The 19,887-nt window shown below is 36.5% G+C and overlaps 2 protein-coding genes across 7 annotated transcripts in view; both read left to right on the top strand.

Annotated features, from left to right (window-relative positions):
- Nucleotides 1–10,423, top strand: part of gstcd (glutathione S-transferase, C-terminal domain containing) — a 52,481-nt gene extending 42,058 nt beyond the window's left edge. For all 3 annotated transcript variants that reach the window (XM_056253580.1, XM_056253581.1, XM_056253582.1), the window contains exons 9-12: nucleotides 3,276–3,409; nucleotides 4,329–4,359; nucleotides 7,683–7,752; nucleotides 10,216–10,423. In XM_056253580.1, the coding sequence (XP_056109555.1) occupies nucleotides 3,276–3,409; nucleotides 4,329–4,359; nucleotides 7,683–7,752; nucleotides 10,216–10,355 (375 nt within the window). In that variant the 3' untranslated portion in view covers nucleotides 10,356–10,423. The remainder of the gene's footprint in view (nucleotides 1–3,275; nucleotides 3,410–4,328; nucleotides 4,360–7,682; nucleotides 7,753–10,215) is intronic.
- A 6,504-nt stretch (nucleotides 10,424–16,927) lies between these two features.
- npnta (nephronectin a) overlaps nucleotides 16,928–19,887 on the top strand; it is a 53,302-nt gene continuing 50,342 nt past the window's right edge. The window contains exon 1 of one of the 4 annotated variants that reach the window (XM_056253576.1): nucleotides 16,928–17,221. In XM_056253576.1, the coding sequence (XP_056109551.1) occupies nucleotides 17,154–17,221 (68 nt within the window). In that variant the 5' untranslated portion in view covers nucleotides 16,928–17,153. The remainder of the gene's footprint in view (nucleotides 17,222–19,887) is intronic. The other 3 variants (XM_056253577.1, XM_056253578.1, XM_056253579.1) reach the window with 3 other exon arrangements.

Here is a 19,887-nt window from a genome sequence, read left to right as displayed (position 1 = left end):
GCTTTTTGTTTTTTGTTTTTATTTAGTTTTTTCTTTGCTTTGATTTTTTTTTTGTTTTTTTTTGTTTTGCTATGAGAACAGTCAGCCCGATCTCACGGCAATTCGTGCGAATTTTACGAGGTGGCTAATTCGTACTAATTCATACGACCTCACTCGTACAAATTCGTACGATTTTTGCTAATTCGTACATATTTTACGAGTTACCAAATTCGTATGAATTCGTACGAATGACCTACCCCTGACCCCGCCCCTAAACCTACCCGTCACGTGAGTTTAGACAAATCGTACAAATTCGTACGAGTGAGGTCGTATGAATTAGTACGAATTAGCCACCTTTTAATCACTCGTACGAATTCGTACGAATTGGTCGTGAGATAGCGTTGGAACAGTTCGTTGTGTGTGTGTGCGCGTGTGTTTTACCAACTTTACCAATTTAGTGACAGTTTATTGTGAAAGCTCTACTATTACCATAAGCACACTATTATTGTCATTATAGCTCATATTCCTTTACCATGCTATGACTATAGCTACATCTATTTTTTAAGCAGATATCTTGTGTTAAAGTGAGTAATTTTTTTTTTTTCATTTGTGCTTTTTCTTGCATTAAAGCATCTGAACTACCAGAATGTTTTTTTTGTGCCTTCTGTGTGAATAGACTCTTCTGTGATTTGCTATATTTTTCATTTAATTTGTGTTGTGAAAAAAAGTGTTTTCCTCCCGCTCTTTATTCCTGAAGTTCTACTGTAGTTGTGCATTGATTTACTCTTTAAAGTCTCTCATCCGTTATTGTCAGAATTCCTTGTGAATTTCACATTGTGTTTCTTAAGGACGCTGGGAGAACTTTCAGAAGATGTTTTGCCGAATGGTCATTCAAAGTTGTACTTTCACAAAACATCTTCTGAAAGTTCTCCCGGCGTCCTTAAGAAACACTATCTGTAGTATTGTCATTTTGTTGCATCATTGTCAACTTTTGAAATTCACCTGCTGCACGACGTCCTCAAAGCGAAAGGTTTTCACAGTTGATTTTGCTTGTTGTGGTGATGAGGCGTTCTGTTTCTCACTTTAGATGCAAATACATGGGTCCATTATGAGATGGTGGTCTACTTCAAAGAACTGAAACCCTGCGTTAATGGATTGTGATTAGTACATTAGGGTGGCCCTTGAATGCTCAAACACCTGCCCAGGGTTTTTGAGAATGGCTTTATTCCAGATCCTGTTAAAAAGACATTATGAATCATTTCGGTCTAATTAGCGTCTCGAGAACTTAATTACAATCCACACTGGACGCTTTGCCAATATTGCTTTTTCCTAATTTATTTCGTCTCGGCTTAAGGCTGTGTGTTTTCCCACACAGAGTTCACGGGCATAATTCCTCTCCTATGGCAACTCCAAGCAGCGTGTAAAGCGAATCCTCTGAGATTTGGCCACATTTCCCAGTAAACTTCTTATGGGGGATTTGAAGGGTGTTAATCCATGGGTTTGGTCAACTGTGCGCTCACACTCACTGAGACCAGAGTTTGCATTATTTGTTCCAGTTTCTCACCCTAATGGTGATGGATGCAGGCACTGGTCCGGTAAAGACGTGAGCAAAGTCGAACGCTTGATCTTTCACAAGCCTCTGTATGGACATCTAAAGCTTTTCTTTACCCTCCATCAAGCTGTTTGATCCACTTTTCCTGCTAATAGGCAGAGAGACATCTGCTGTCATGCAGTGTCACACCGGCAGGGTATGACTGGCATGCTCTCTCTCTCTCTCTCTCTCTCTCTCTCTCCCTGTGCCCGAGTCACTAACAGATCAATGAGAACACGCTAGATACAGAAGAACTTTGAGATGTGTGGAAATGTGGCCAAGGACAGGCAAAAAGTTTAAACCGTTTTTTAGTTGTCATGCGTAGATTAACGCCACTCTGAGCACTGGGAAATAGTCTAATTCACACATTTGCAATGATGTAACCAAAATTGTTATGCTTTTATGCATTATGCTTTAGATAAAACAACCTTCTGGTCAAATGCCAAGTTCGTTCTGGTAATTTGGTTGCACTTTATTATACAGTATGTGCACTTACATGTACTTACAATGTACTTACATAAAACGTACTGGTTAATATAAGGTAAGTACATGGGTTGAGGTTAGGTTTAGGGGTAGGTTCAGGGTTAGTACCTAGTTATTACCCAGTTATTGTTATTACTATAATAAGTACATAGTATGTACATGGGGAACAGGACTAATAAAGTGCTACCAGTAATTTTTTAATCTTTCATGTTGGCTTAATTTGTTTTGGAAAAAACTGCTATATCATTCTCCAAATTTGTTTTGAATTTACTGCCTTTGTTGTGTAACTTTCAAGCAAACTTGAACTCTTAAGTATTTCATCCTTTTAATGAGCCATTTCTTTTTTGTTATATTCTCATTCCGAATATACCTTGATTTCTTTTTTATGTAACCTTTTCAGAAAAATCTTAAAATGAATTTTAATTATGAAAATGAAGACATTTATTTATGTGTGTGTGTGTGTGAGCCATTTTTTCAAGTCATTGTCTTCTTAAAGTCATAGCATTTTTTAGTTTAATTTCTAGTTCATTTTGTAACCAGAATAATATAAAAAAAATGCACTACTGTTCAAGAGATTTCTTTTTTAAATTAATACTTTATTCAGAAAAGATGCATTAAATCGATCAAAAGTGACAGTAAAGACATTTATTATGTTAATGATATTTTAATGATTTCTTTCTCAAATAAATATTCTTTTAATGTTTATATTAATCAAATAATCTTGAGAAATGCATCATGGAATGTATCATGAAATGTAAATGTATCATCCACTAAAATATTAAGTAGCTGTTTTTTCAGAATTGATAATAATAATAAATGTTTTTTGATAAGCAAATCGGCATATTAGAATGATTTCTGTGACACTGACGTTAAAAATTAGGCTTTGCCATCACATGAATTAATTACATTTTTGAATATATTAGAATCGAAAACAGGTATTTTAAATTATAATAATATTTCAAAATATGACTTTGTATTGTGTTTTTGATCCAGTGAATGCGGCCTTGAGGATAAGTGACTTCTTTCAAAACATTTGTCGACAAACATTTGAATGGTTGTGTATTTGTGCACAATGACCGACCCTTTTTGTCCAATTGACTTATTACAATAGACAGTTTCCACACACATATCTTGCTCTAGAGCTCAGGTAGTTTGGTTACCAACTTTTGTTTAAGAGCCCATGTCTGTAACCAGCATGACTGGTGTGTTGTGTGTTTTTCAGGTGGCCCTGCATGCGTGCGGAGTGGCAACAGACATGGTGTTGGATCGCTGCCTCCAGGCGCGGGCGGGATTCGTCATTAGTCCGTGCTGCTACGGGTTCATTCAAAACACACTCAAGTTCAACTTCCCCAAGAGGTCAAAACTGTTTCCTCTTCTTGCTTTCTATCTTTCTCTCTTCTCATTTGTTCCCCTAATTCCCCATTACACAACGACAGTGTAGATATTAAAATCCACAGTATATTAAAAGCTAAGCTCTGCATACCCTCAAAAGATACCGACAAGAACATGAGGCCGTTCGAAAATAGCCAACCATAATAGATCAGCATAATAAACATTCATTATTGCGTCTATTTCTGTCGTTCTCTTCACATGAACGTTCTCCGAATATTCTGTCCTGTATCAACAATCACAGCTGAGCCTCATCAGTGCCACGTTAAATGTTGGCGAGAAAATGCAAAAATTAGAGAGTGTGTTTTAAAAATTCTCAACAGTGACGATTGCTTTCGAACAGTCATCAGTTTTCCCCCCAATCCCAAGTAATCATTCTCCAAATCCGGCGTAAACTGTCATTTAATCTCCGGCAGGAATTTTGCCGCGGGCCATGAGCATCAGGGTGGCGAGAGCAGCGAGCGCAGGAAATGATTTTTCCGTGGTTGTGTTCATGGTGTTGCTATGGCAGCGGCCCATCGAGGGATTTGTCATTTGTTGCATTCAACAGTTAGGAGAGGAAGGGCGACCTGATGACAGACAGTTAATGTACCAAACATTACCTACCACACACACACGAGTTGCAGAGCTCTTCTTTATCATGCAAGTGTTACGCGAGACATCCCGTTGTGTTTACAGTACGCACGGCTTATTTCAGCAACCGAAGTGCTACATGTGTTTTTTGTCCATAGAGAAGGTTTCCAGCATCTCCTATGATCCGGATGGACTGTCCTCTCCTTAAGCGTGTTTTCTTTTAACGTGTCATGTCATTTTTCATTTGCTCCTCAGTGTGTGTGTGTGTGGGAGTTCATTAAGTCTGCCCCCCTCCGTCTCTCTCTTTCCACAGCACGAGGTTTGCGGAGACTTTGAGCTATAAGGTAAGTGTTTCAACACTCTGTTCATTATCATCTACATGTGTGGGACGCCACACTGCCTGATTCCTAATGCACAACCTCCACAGGAGTCCATACGCCTCGTGTATGTGAAGCACAGTGTTTGATTTAGTCCTGTTTAGGTCATGAGTTTGGATCCACGGTATATATGTACATATACAAATACATACATATATATATATATATATATATATATGTATACACATACATTCATACAAATATATGTATATGTGTGTGTATATGTGTATATATATATATATGATACTTCGTATATAGTGTTTATGTATATGTGTATATATGTATAAATTAAAGCTAACTAGAAAAAAGTAAAAATACAAAAACTAATATAAAATAAAATGAACCAAATAGAAAAAAGTACATATATATATATATATATACCGTATATATATATATATACGGTACTTTGTATATAGTGTTTATGTATATGTATATACATGTGTGTGTGTATGTGTATATATATATATATATATATATATATATATATATATATATATATATATATATATATATATATATATATATATATATATATATATATATTAGTACTTTTTTCTATTTGGTTCATTTTATTTTATATTAGTTTTTGTATTTTTACTTTTTTCTAGTTAGCTTTAATTTATATTTTTATATTTTTCTACTTTTTCTTCTATAATTTTTAGCCAGTTTGTTGCCAACATTAATACTTTTAAAGTTTTTTTTTTCCCTAACTGTTTTCATGCCTGATTTTAATTGATATTTTTACTTAATATGATTTAGAACCAGTTTTTTTTTTTAAAGAAAGAAAAAAAGTAATTGCAAGTTTCATGATGCTATTATTTTAATAGTTCTTGAACATTAGTAAAATGACTAGAATACAATGTGAAATGTTTCCTGCACTGCTGTTGAATATACAGTGCCACAACAAAATTTTTGTGTCATTTTTGTTATAGAAATTATGATTAAAGAGCCTTCAGTCCGAAATAGAGTTTAATGAAAAAACTAAATAATTAACGTCAAACAGTGAAAGCATTGTCGTGGATGAATTTTTAAGGAAATTGACTCATAAATCAGTGTACTTGCCTATTAATGACCATTGCAATCAAATTTGACCTCTGAGGAAATTCTGGCAGTGTGAGAAGTTTGACGCACAGTCCTGTAGTCTGACTTTGACCGGTAAATCAAAAACCAAGGAGCGTCGAACATGATGATGCAACTAGTGAAACCGCAACAAACCACCACTTGTCTTCATATTTTCAGTTTCCTTTTCAAGAGAAGCCATGATCAAAATTAAACGCTTTTAAATTTGAACGCTTCGTGACTGCCATGCAGTCTGACATTAATGACAACTGAGAGCCCACAGTGTGACATGGTTTACAGCGGGGACCATGTTCATATAGTCTGACAAGCAGCAATCATAAACGACTATTATAAATCATACAGTGTGCACCCGGCTTTAGTATGAGAGGTATTTTTGTGTGTAAACTGGGTTAGCAGTATAGATTTGTAATATTCAGTTAATTAATCAGTTATCACCATGAAAATAATTAGTTTCAGCCACATTTTCTGTACTAGTGTATGAATCATCTTCACTATAGAGGATTTTCTTTTTTCTCTCAGCTCCAGCTCTGTAAAAATGTTACCGCAGATTCTGAGTAGCACAAAACATCTGTCCATAAGCCGATGTTTTTCCTCTTCTCATGATTCTCAGATGAAATAGTGTTTTCCTGGGAATAGAGTGATTCTTGTAGTTGCATGTTGTATTTTTTTCTGGTGTTTTCCTGCTCCAGGCACTGTGCTGCAGTGGAGGCAGAAGTGTGAGAAATGGATGAGGTTAATCAGTCGTACTGTATCTCACTGTCATCGGTGTTTGCTCGACTCCTACATCTGCCTCTTTCACGCTGTGCTCAAGGCCACTGCTGAGATATCACCTACAGAGGGTCCTACAAGAGACAGCCAGTTCCTCGGGAATAGATCTAGAGCTATTCGAAATTTAACCTCTAATGTTTGCTAAGACGAGCATCACTGTTGCTATTAGTATTTGGATTTGCACAAACAGAATTATGAATTAAGCTGTTTGCACACAGTAAAAAAAAAATCCGTTAAATTTACGGTAAGAAAATACGGCAGCTGTGGTTGCCAGAAATTGAACGTAAAAAATACGGTAGCAACATTTTAGGCTTTACAGATTTAACTTAAATTTACAGTAAAAAAAAAAAAAACGTCAAATGTGTAGTGTCACACAGGGATTACAGTTTTTCACTGTAAATTAAAAAATGACTAGTTCTTTTTCACTTCCAAAAACGTATTTACCGGTATTTTACTGTAAAATTTAGTTTACGGTTAGATCTAATACAGTTATTCACCGTATATTGAACGGAAACTTTCTGTTAACCATTAACAGTTTAATTAATAGTTTTTCACCGTAGCATTTTTACAGTCTTTTACTGTTAAAATCAGGATATTTTTTTACAGTGTACTGTAAGCATGAGGTGAACCTTTAACACCCTATAGCAACTTTGGCACAGGTGAATATCACTCAAAGTTTGATCTACACACATGCAGTTTAGATGCATATAATTCCCCCGTTTTTTTCATTTGCAAGGCGTCAACTGATTTAATTTGACTGGATTATTCAATGCATTGTGATTTCAAATGAATGCATTGAAATTCCCAGCAGAAAAATAGATGTTATTTTAATTGTTTGGAATTGATTTGAGTTTTACAAAATTCCCTTTGCTTCTTTCCAAGCAAGCATGATCGATGCAAAAGTTCTTATTGGTACGAATACTAAAAAATGCTGAAGTTACTGTGTTAAATTAACTCTTTACTGAGTTATAGCATCGATCACAGCTATTAGCCTAGAGGATTCAACTTGATAGTAGGAATCAATCTGCCAGGGCTGTTACGTTCCGAATCCTTTCCATCAGCACTTGTTTCACTCAGTTAATGCAGAATAATGGTTGCTTGAAGCCATCATTGGACAGGAACAGCAGAGGAAGTCATTTTGTGGCACTTCCTTGCAACAGTCCCTGCAAAAAAAAAAAAGAAGAAAGAAACTGCAATTAGAGTGCATTGATTTACATAAAATAAACTGGGTGCTGCTTTCCTCTGTTTCTCCTCTAATGGCTGGTTGCAACGGTTGATAAATGGTCTATTCCCTCACCACAACCCTAACGATCTCATGCATTGATATTTCTCTGCAGCTGAGCTGTTTTTCAGATGTTTTTGTGTGTTTAGTGCAAGTGTGTTTATTGATGTGTCAGCATGTGTTTTTTGGTACATTAACATATGTTCTATGGTTTCCACAGGAGCATATGATCCTGTGCAGGTTTGCAGACCAGACAGCTGTCAGTTTACCTCTGGAACGGCGATTAATCGGTGAGATGTTTGGTTTTTTAACAGGTGGCTGGAGTTATTGTGACAGTTTTGCTTTAGGTCTGGAAATCCCTAATAGAGTTCGTCCATATGGCTACAATTTTAAGCTGCAGTGTTGAGCAGACTTTATGGCATCGTCAAAATTCTGGCTGTGAGTGACTAGTAAAACCCTTGCAGACACGTAGAACTCCTTGGCAACTGCTTAGTGTTAATTAATTAATTAATTAATTGCAGCATGGTTAATTGGTTTGCACTTCCATTTGGCATTTAAGAAACTTGTTAATGGTTCTATGGACCGTAAGCAGTTGTTGGGTTACCAATTGACTTTTAAGAAGGGTTTTAGTCTACAGTAGTATAAATGGAGAATCTTTAACCCTTTCACGCGTATGATCACACCGGTGTGATCAGTCTTGGCTGGTCCCTGGAGCGTACGATCACACCGGTGTGATTAGAACGGTCAGTGCATCACGTGATCAACTGCTAAATTCAAACGTGCTTTTGCGCGTTGACTGGCGCTGAGCCAGAGACGGACGGCTGCAGTCAGTGCTGTCATATATCACAACTATTGAGTGTTTTCAACCACATAATGTTTATTTTAGGTTTCAGACATTTAAATACACATAGGTACTAGCAAAACAATGATTTTGAGTTTGTAAAATACACACTGATGTCTATGGAAGCGGCAATAATAATCCTTTCCATTATAATAAGACGACACGTTTTATTCATATCAGATACACATTGTGTAAGTTACATTTGACCCTATTCTTCTCCCAGTTCACCGGCCACTTACTTTCATGTATTTCGTGAGAAGTGGAGGAATTGACGTGTTGTAAATCCAACAGATCCGTTTCTCTGAACTGTAAAACAAACTAAAATGGCGCCGCCCATTGTGCATACAACTAACACGATCGTTATAAAGATGTTTAAACAACAAAACCCACCCACTTGCACATATTTGACATTAGGAATATCAGTGTTTCATGCTATAGCTAATACATTTGTGAATATTTTTAATAAAAAAGGAAAAATCACATAAAAGCAGATCATCATTCATTCAGCGCTGTGTCACGTGACAAGCAATGACGCGTCACCATGGAAACATTAAAGTGACAAGTTCTAAATAACGGTCGCCTTGAAAAACTCACGCTGGGGGGTCAGTTAGAATATTTTAAAATTGTAATGTGGTCAAACAAAAAATGTGTCTGAAATCGCACAAACTATGCAAAAGCGGTAGCCCTTCCACTCACTCGTTTTCATTCACTCCTTGAAGTGAGCTATATTAGTGGACTAATGTAGGGAACAGTGAATGAGTGGATAGAGGGCGATTTCGGACACAGACAAGATCTCCCCGCTCTGTGACCCCTCTCTCTGTCAAACTTCTCGCCACACACTTGCAGTCTTATCCCACTCTCACATAAATCTGACGCCGCTGTCATCTTTCCTTCCACTGGCCATCTTTTATAGATGACAGCCTCTCAGCCTCTTTACAAAACACATGCTAACCAGCGCTGTTGCCTGTGCCGTGCCAGTCAAACCCCACACTCCACAAAGGCTTTCAAAGGCAGATATCTTTGAGTTTAGATGAGCTGTTAATTACAGTTTGATATGATGATAAAGTTTGTTTAAAGTCTCACTGTTTTATCCGTCGGATTACAGAGAGCTTCTTTAAAGAAATGGAATTTCAAATGACTTTAATAACAGACACTTTAGAAAAAGTTTCAAAATGACTTCATGAAATTTGAAAGATTGATGCATTTTCTATTCGTCAAATAATTTTAAAAAAAAGTATCATGGTTTCCACAAAAATATGAAGCGGCATGACTGATTTCAACGTTAAGAAATGTTTCTTGAGCATCAAAAGTAAATTATAATTTCAAATATATTTAATTAGAAAAAGTTATTTTCAACTTTAATAATACTTTTGATCAAATAAATGCAGCCTTGCTGAACATTTGAATTTTTTATATATAACATTTTTAAAAAATCTTAAACTTTTAAACACTGTAAAACCTATAACAGTCAAATATATTAAAGTAAATTAGTTCATTTCATTCAAATATTACTAGTTCATTGCACTTAATTGAACAAGTGATGTGAACTCAATAACTGATTATATTAAGTGAACTCAAATTTAATGAATTCACAGTACTCAAAGTTAATAGTTTCTAAACTTGAGGCCGCATTATTGATCTTTTCATGAAACTGGCCCCCAGAATATTTTATTGTATGAACATCTGAACAAACAATACACCAAAAGAAAGAACAGAAACTCAGCTTTTATTACAAAGAAAAAAAAAACATTTTATTCTAGCTGTATTCTGTCAATGCCGGGGGAAAAAGTTAATTAACAACAATGTAATATCTGAGTAATGTTTTCGGTATAGATTTCTGGCCTGCTCTTAATAAACATAACTCGTTTCATTATTGGTCTCATTTCCCAATGTTTTCTCTGTCAATCACCAGGGAAGCGCTGTATGGGACTAGTGGACTTGGACCGCAGTTGGGCCGCCGAGACTCATGGGTATTCTGTGAGAGTGATGACTATGGTCCCTGAGGGCTGCTCGCCTAAGAACAATATGCTTGTGGGCTTTCCTACAACATAACACTGACTCACTGAGAAATACCCACATCAAGACAATATTCAGGACTACAAAAATATTGTTTCATTTATTCCATGATTTTGGCCAATTTATAAGTGCAAACGTTTCATTTAGAGGAAAATAATTGAATCACCTTCAAGTCATTCCAACCTCGTATTATGTTTTTCATTCTTCTATAAAACAAAAAAGGAGATGCTAGGCATGTCTGAGTCAATCTTTTACATAACATGAAAGTAAATTGTGTGAATACTGACAGAAAAGCACCATAAAATTATTGTAAAGTCCATTGGATTAGTGTGCTACATTCCAAGTCTTCTGGAGACATACGATAGCTTTGTGTATGAGGTACAGAATCTAAATTAAGATGTTTTTATGGTGCTTTTTTTGTAGGCCATTCCCATTTCTTTTATGCTTTGACATTTTGTCTGACATCTCGTTTTATGTAACACCGAAGAAAATAATACTGGTTTTGAATGACATTAAGATTTTCATTTTTTGGATGAACTATTCCTTTAATATTTTTCCTTTGATCTAAAAGCATGGCATGCTACTTATTTGCGCACACACTTGAATCATGGTTTGAGCTAATTGTGCAATTAGTATGTTTGATTTTTAATTGATTTTAAGCTTAGCTTTTAAACTTGGCTTCATCTAAACTATTAGAGATTTTAATTTCAGTAATGTCTCTCAGATCAGTCCTGATTTGCATGCCTGATGTTTGTGTGTAAATAGAGACAAAAACCAGCATGCCCAATTTAACATAACTTCAAAAGTCGTTTGCAAATCAGTCGCATTGAATCCTCCACCATTATTGCATATTACGCACAAAACAAAAGAGTCCGGTCTTTCCAAGTTATTACCAATGTAAAATTATTCATTGTAATTTCCACTTCTCCCTCGCAAGAACTCCGAGACATCGCTCTTGAGCTTTTGTCTCAAAGTGTTTGATTAAAAGTATTGAAAGTAAACAAGAGGAGGAATTTATCACGATTCCCTTGTGACGCGGGTCAGGAGAATTGGAGGGGTTAATATTTATGAAATGGTGCGTGCATGGATTAATCTGACCACGGTTATGAATATTTGATTAGGCCACGGCTCACACAAATGTCAAAGCACTGCAATCGGTCTACAGCGTATGCTAATATATGAACTATTTCCCCGTTTTACTTTGCTGTGTTTGCACCACTGTCATCAAACACGCCTCCGGTTTGCTCGCTACAGAAGAGCCGTGGACTGTCACATTTGTGATGTAGAGATGAGATATGTTCCTCCGCCAAGAGGAAGTGCACAACCTTAAGCTTTGAGGAGCCGAGCTAGCGAAACTCATCTGAATTCTGCTAGCGGAGCCAATCTTTCTGAGTGTGAAAGACTGGAGACGGGGGCACCTTCCAAAGACCTGGAATCATTTCAATGGGAAACGCTTCTTCTTTCCCCAAGGATTGGCTCTGGTCCCTGACTAAATGTACATGAAAAACAAAAACATAATAGGATAGGTTGAAAATAAAACGAGTCTATATAACTGCATTACTGTAATGTTGACAAAGATATTGAAAGATTGTTTTACTTATTTCGGTGTTTTTTCCTCCTACAGAACTACAGGTTTGCAGAATACAATATATGATGCAATATGCCAAAATCTGGCAATGCCACATGCACAAAGCTAAAAAATATTCTGCATAAAGTCAATACTGAAGGCAGAAGTGTGGGTGCGAGTAGTTTTGGTGTTGAGATGATTATTATAATTTTTTTACTGAAAACATGTTGAAAATGCTCTGTAAATCTTTTCATCAACACAATATTTTGCTATATACACTGGAAAAAATATAAGGACATCTTTGTACCTTTTTTAAAGGTGCATATTAGTACCTTAGAGTACAAATACATACCTTAAGGTACTACTAACCTTTTTGTGGGGAAAAAGGTACAAAGATAAAAAAAAAATTGCTGTGTGTAGGCCTTTATTAATGAACATAAGATAATAAATTGAACTACTCACTCAATGTTTGAAAAAATACATCAATAGGTTATTATGCAAATTAGATCTGACCAAATCCAGTTAATTTGGGTTTTAGGGTCGATCTTTTCACTGTGGATCACTTAACATTAGGTATGCAAATTAGATTCTCAGTGGTTAAGTCCCAATATCCATTATTTTATGGTAGTTATTAAAATAAATATTCAATGTAGTAACAGAAATCGCTGTATGTTCTGTATAGAGCTGAGTTCATAAACGCTGTCGGTGGGAAAGCGCATTGTGCTGCTGCTTTGCTGGAGAACTAATTGTGCGAGCAGGACGAAACGGTGCACAACTCTTCCCATACCGTTTGTGCAATAGAAGTGAATTATAGTGTGCTTTAGTTACCATCCACTTTTTCATCAGTGTTGGTTCTGTAAATTTTTCCCATAGCGAGTCTTCGTAGCCTACCAGGCAGTTACAAGGTGAATCACAAAATCTGATTTGAAGAAAGAAAGTTGAAAATTGGACAAAAAGGCAAAGATACAAGACTGTGTACTTAACAGCTTTGATGAGGGAAATAACTACAATCCCATGAAGCCTTGTGAATGAAAATCATATTAAAAAAGGAGAGATTAAAAACTGTAAAATACAAAGTTCTGTCATTAAACGCTAGATGACGCAGGTTGATGGACCCTTAATTCAATCTGCTTGCATTCACATCATTCTCTATAGGGAACAGCTGATTGGTTGGTTGCTGCTCTACCATTAGCCAATGAGCTCGCTGCTCAACCTTCAAATACTTGGTCAGTGTTTGCTGTAGCAGTTTTCAGTGCGCTTTCAGAAACCCTCCTCCTTCCCCAGCTCCACCTGTATAGATCTGCTACGGGTAATTCATGTCTGCTATATTGACAGTAGAAAGTCCTGAACAGAAACAGTCATAACCAACAGCAGCGTAGCAGATCTATTCCTCCAAGACCAAATATGTCCACATTTGGCATGACCATGCCAAACATTCAGAGTTGTCATGACCAATATATATATTTATACACACATATTTAAGTGTTTAGCGAGCTACCATATGTTTACTTCATTTGTGATTACATCCATGGAGCTTCATGAAAGTGACCATTCTTTGCAACTCTTTTGGTGTGATTTGCCGTGATTGGTGGAATTTTCTGTATTGCATCATGGGTAATGAAGTTTTTCACCATGATTTTAACTCTTAAACACGGTTCTTTTAAAAATTAGTTAAAATAATGTGGACTGATGGCTTCAGCACAAGCATATACAGTACCATAACAGCCTCTGAGTCTTAAAAGGTTTATAAGTTACTGTAAAAAAAAAAAATTCTTATGAAGAAAAATGAATTGTGTTTTTACTTCCGGAACCCGACTGTTACGCTCTATAGCTCACATGGCTTGTTTCACGCGGATTTCACATCGCGGACAATACAAGGGGTGGAGTTTAAATGGGGGCCCATCAGAATATCATAGAAACTTGGGGGTGGGCCAGTTAGCAACCACCTAGCAACCACTCAAACCATCATGGCAACCGTATAGCAATGCGCTGAAAACCCACTCAACACCTTAGCAATCTTATGGTGATGCCCTTGCTAACACCCTAACAAGAATTTTGTGTTTTTGTTTTACAAAAAGTCACTTTTCACATGCTTTCCTAAAATGCTAATCAAAGTCTGCTTATGTAGCCAAACACCCAAGAGGTAGGAAAGATGCATCAAGGGTGGTGAAAGCGCTGCTCAGATGACAAGTACAGACTGTGCTATTGCTTCCTTTACAGTATCTCCTGTTTCCTCCTTACCTCGCGAGACAGAAAAGTTAGTTTCTTTGGAAATATCAGAAGAGCAATGTGCAATTTCACCTATTGCAGGCCGCAAAATTCATGACCAAATCAAGCCGCAATCCGCCTTAAATTCATCTGTGACAAAACCTAATCAGAAAGCGCGGCAGGCTCTCCAGTTCTGAAGAGGCTGAAAATGAGTTTTTCTCCAGTGTCACCATTCATAGAGGCTGTGGACGTATCTCCATGCATTTAGAGTGACCGTGTCGTTCCTTAACATATCTTTGAAATGTCACCGTATAGTTCATGCAAAACTGGACTGAAAATACACATGAAGCACGTTTCTCTTTGACACTATAACAAGCTTATAAAGTTGGCAAATTTGAACATATTAACTTAAAAGAAAGCTGTAACATATTCGAATTGTACTGTACATTTACACCACAGCTGAATGTAGCCCACATTCACATAAAATCTGACATTTGTAGTCAGATCTGGGCCTCTTTCATATGTGGAAATAAATATGACATATAACAGTATCAAAATCTTGGCAGTGTGAAGATTCTGGTAAGAATTCATATAAATTTGACATCAGTTGAATTTATACGTCCTAAAATGTCATAATCATGTTCTTGATTTACAGCGAAGATGGTTTATATAAGAATATATAAGGTTTTAGAGCTCAGTAATATAAGGTGCACCTTTATATTTACTAATATATATATATATACTGTAAATCCTCTGAGATTTTGGTCCATATTGACATGATATCATCACGCAGTTGCTGCAGATTTGTCGGCTGCACATCTATGATGTGAATCTCCCGTTCCTCCACATTGAGATCCGGTGACTGTGGAGGCTGTTTGAGTTTAGTGAACTCATTATGTTTGAGATGATTTGAGCTTTGTGACGGCGTGTTATCCTGCTGAAAGTATCCATCAGAAGATGAAAGACTGTGATCATAAAGTGATGGACATGGTCAGCAACAATACTTAGGTAGACTGTGACGTTTATTCGATGCTCAATTGGTACTAAAAGGCCCAAAGTGTGCCAAGAAAATCTCCTCCACACCATCACACCAGCAGAAGCCTGAACCGATGATACAAGGCAGGATGGATCCATGCTTTCATGTTGTTTACGCCAAATTCTGACCCGACCATCTTAATGTCAGAAATCAAGACTCATCAGACCAGGCAATGTTTTTCCAATCTTCTAATGTCTGATTTTCGTGAGCCCGTGTGAATTGTAGCCTCAGTTTCCTGTTCTCGTCTCACCGGAGAGTCACCGGTGTGTGTGTTCTGCTGCTGAATCTCTTCTGCTTCAAAGTTCAACACGCTCAGAGACACTCTTCTGCAGAACTCGGGTGTAACGCGTGCTTATTTGAGTTACTGTTGCCTTTCTATCAGCTCAATCCAGTCTGGTCATTCTCCTCTGACCTCTGGCATCAGCAAGGCATTTTCATCCACAGAACTGCAGCTCACTGGATATTTCCTCTGTAAATCCCAGAGTTTCTAAAATACTCAGACCTGCTCGTCTGGCACAAAAAAAAAAAACATGTCATGTTCAAAGTCACTTAAATCACCTTTCTTCCCTGTTCTGATGCTCAGTTTGAACTTCAGTAGATCGTCTTGACCGTTTCTAAATGGCTAAATGCATTGAGTTTCTGCCATGTGATTGGCTGATTAGATATTTGCATTAATGAGCAGTTGAACAGGTATACCTAATAAAGTGGCCGGTGAGTGTGCATGTTTCACAAAATAGTATTTAAGCAGAACATTGGAATGGGGTATAAATGTATCCCAACAAGCCGTGCACAGTAACACTTTTGAGTGTGACTTTTCCAATATCTCACTATACTCCAGTGAAACATGAGCTGTTTCCTTGTTGTTTTTCTCTGGAATATAGCACTTTAGTTAAAGAGTAGAGCATGAATATATCACTGAATGTGACTGATTTGAGATGAGACCAGATATAGATGCCATCTGGCATACTTGCATTTCTAAGTGTTTACCCAATGGAAATGGAGATGAAACATAAAGACCCTTATTTCACATGCCCTCCAACGCTATGGGGAAACTAAAAATGAGACGTAACCCTGCACACGACTCCTTGAGACCTGAAACTCAAGTGATGACTTGGAACCATAAATCTTCCTTCCAGCAGTTTTACATGACAAAAGCAGGTGCCCTCCTGTCTGCAAAAACCTTTACCATTTCTTATCATATACAATACTGTATATATACAATATATGTATGTATATGTATATATGTGTGTGTGTGTATGTATATACAGGTGAAACTCGAAAAATTCATGCAAAAGTTCATTTATTTCAGTAATTCAACTTAAAAGGTGAAACTAATATATTAGACTCATTACATGCAAAGTGACATATTTCAAGCCTTTATTTGTTATAATTTTGATGATTATGGCTTACAGCTTATGAAAACCCCAAATTAGAATATTGTGAAAAGGTTTTCATAGCTGTAAGCCATAATTATTAAAATTATAACAAATAAAGGCTTGAAATATCTCACTGTTTCACCTGTGTACATATATACTCACACACACGTGTGTGTGTGTGTGTGTGTGTGTGTGTGTGTGTGTGTGTGAATATTTTCTATATGCATATAGGCTATATGTCCCTATATAGGCTAATACTGTTCATATAAACATTATATGTTCACTATATATAGCCTAATGAATGTGCATGTAATTATATGGGGTATATAGGGATATGTAGAATAAGCGTTCCCGTCTCTCCTTATTGGGCGCAGTGCTCATTCAGTGTGTGTGTGTAGAGAGAGAGAGAGATAGAGAGAGAGTGCTGAGCGCACCGACTCTGCGCTCCAGTCCACGGCTCTCCACCGCAAGAGCGGAGCACAGACAGAGACTCTGCCGGTATCTCGTGCACGAACAGCAGTCAACGCCTTCTGCTCGACCCGCTTCGTAGCTTTGAAAATTGACGGATCTAAACATCACCATCTTTTCCATTTAAACATCAGAAACCAGCGGCGGCGTTTGGATATACGCAGCGTACACGCAAGGAGATGTGGATCATAAAGTTCATGCTGATTTGGACCTGCTGGTTCGGAGTGAGCGCGGACTTCGATGGCAGGTGAGACGGCAATTAAACGTCTAGACGATTAATCAATGAGATGTTAAGAGTTTTGGTAGAGCATGAGAGTTTGTTTTAAGAGTCATTTTATGAATCTGGCTTTTTTTTTTAAGATGAATATAAAGTAAACTGCTTTAAGATTGTAAACATTCAATGTCTTGTAAGAATTAATAAATTTGCATCTCAGGCAAAATTTAATATAGGCTATTAATAAATATATGCTGGGCTAGATATGCCTTTAAAAGTAACAATTTTAATATCTGGCATATAACCAGATATGCCTTGAGTTGACAATTTTAAAGTTCGTTTAGGCATTATTAGGTTTGTGGTCAAGGTCAAAACACTACAATGTGTTTACTAGAAAGAAAATGTAATGCTGATAATTCTTCAAACATCCAGTTTTGAATAAGTCGTTGTATTATGTAAAGGAATCGTGATAACAGGGCTGTTTTAGATCATCCCCTGACAAGCCTCGAAAAAAAGAATGAGATAAATACCATGAGACACTTATGTAAGGAGTCAACATCCTGAAAGTATAATGATACCATTAGTGTATTATTTTTTTTTTTTTTTTTTTTTTTTTTTACTAGTAGAATTTTAGAAATGTTTTATGTTTTTGAGGAAGTTGCTGGTAACAGGGTTGACTAATAACAAAACCTAATTTAGTATTAAAAAAAGAAGTAATTTTTAAAGTCAGTGTTTATGTTAGCGATTTATTTCTACAGAAGTCACAATTTTCATGAAACGAGCCATAAATACGCTTCTGAAAGCATAACAGGTTAGCCTCACGTTTAGTGCTGTTGTGATCAGCTCAGTTTAGGACGGGTTTAAGTTTGTGTTGTGTTACTGTGTTGTCAATCAGCACGGTGAACTTGTGAACTTTCATCAGTCTACAGCTGCACTAAAGATCTCCACAAATGCTAAAAGCATTCATTCTTTAACTTATCAGTGTGTGTTGAATACTGTATGTAATGGCAGTTTAAAAACAAAAAAACTAAAATGTGTTTAAGAATCATTTATTCTCCCTCTTGGACAGTCGGCGCACATGCTCCCGGTTGTTTCGTGCCCCAACATGTAATGCGAAATATGTGGTGAACAGAAACGTGCCAAAGATTCAAATCTGCTTAAAGCTTCATTGGGATTAAAGGGGATCGAATGTCCATGCTTGAAATTAACTATGTGCTTTAGTATAAGTAGCTCAGTATACCTTAGGGCAAGGTTTCTCTGTCCGTTCCTACAGGCTCTGCACTGTCTGCACATTTTAGGGGTCTCACTAATCTGACACAGTGTTGTTCACGAATCCCTCTGCTAGTAAGATTGATTGTTGAATAGGATGTGCTGAATAAGATGTGCTAAATAAGAGAGATATCCAAAAGGTGCAATCTGAGAGACTTTCAAGAATGAATGGCTCCAGGGACATTATTAGAGGGGTTCATTGATCTCTCCTGTGACTTCTTTTAAAACAGAGCTTATGACTCATCCTTATTGAGCATGCATTGTTGACTCACATCATTCATTAATGCTCAGTTACCACATTCAAGTATGCATTGTTAATTAAGCCTACTCATTAAATATGAAAGTTAAATACTTTAGGCTATGTGTTTAATTATGTATATACATACTAAAGTATATAACAAAATGCATATGCATCATTTAAAAGTCAACAAATGCAAAACTGAGCCTATTTACTTTCCTAATGCACATCCATGGTCCTATTATATGTGCAGATTATTTTTTAAGATTATTTTTTTAAAGCAAAGTCTAACATCTTGCTCTGCACTGATTCCTGCCATACAATATGAACTTGTTTCTTCTGTGGAACACAAATTAACATATTTTGAAAAAAAATTACAATGAAAATCAATGGGGTCCATTGTTGTTTTGGACTCCATTCATTTTCATTGTATGGGAAAAAAACAGAGTACCTTGTCAAAGGAAGCTATATAGGTTTGAAAATGACAGTATAAATGACAACATTTTCTGGCTTTTCAGTTACATTATGCAAATACATTATGGAAATGAATTCAAATTGCATTTCAATGTAATTTATTAATTTAGCGATGGATAGAATTTAACTGCATTGCTTAATTACGTCATATATTAAGTATGCAATGCCTATTCACGTCATGTATTAAGTATGCATTGTCTAATTATGTCACGTATTAAGTATGCGTGGCCTAATTACGCCATGTATTAAGTATGTATCGTCTAATTGCGTTACATAGTAAGTATGCATCGCCTAATTACATCATGTATTAAGTATGCATTGTCTAATTATGTGATGTGTTAAGTATGCATTGTCTAACTATGTCATGTATTAAGTATGCGTTGCCTACTTAAGTCATGTATTAAGTATGTATCGTCTAATTACGTTATGTATTGGTATGCATACCCTATTTACGTCATGTATTAAGTATGCATTGTCTAATTATGTAATATATTAAGTATGCTTTGGCTACTTAAGTCATGTATTAAGTATGCATCATCTAATTACGTCATGTATTAAGTATGCATCATCTAATTACGTCATGTATTAAGTAGGCATCACCTAATTACGTCATGTATTATGTATGCATCATCTAATTCCGGCATGTATCAAGTATGCATCACCTAACGTCATGTATTATGTATGCATCGCCTAATTACGTCATGTATGAAGTTTGCAT

The sequence above is a fragment of the Rhinichthys klamathensis genome, unplaced genomic scaffold (genome assembly GCF_029890125.1).
Source record: "Rhinichthys klamathensis goyatoka isolate OS25496 unplaced genomic scaffold, OSU_Roscu_1.1 h1tg000107l_1, whole genome shotgun sequence".
NCBI lineage: Eukaryota > Metazoa > Chordata > Actinopteri > Cypriniformes > Leuciscidae > Rhinichthys > Rhinichthys klamathensis.
Note: the sequence above shows the minus strand (reverse complement) of the source record. Positions and strands in the feature narration are given on the sequence as shown.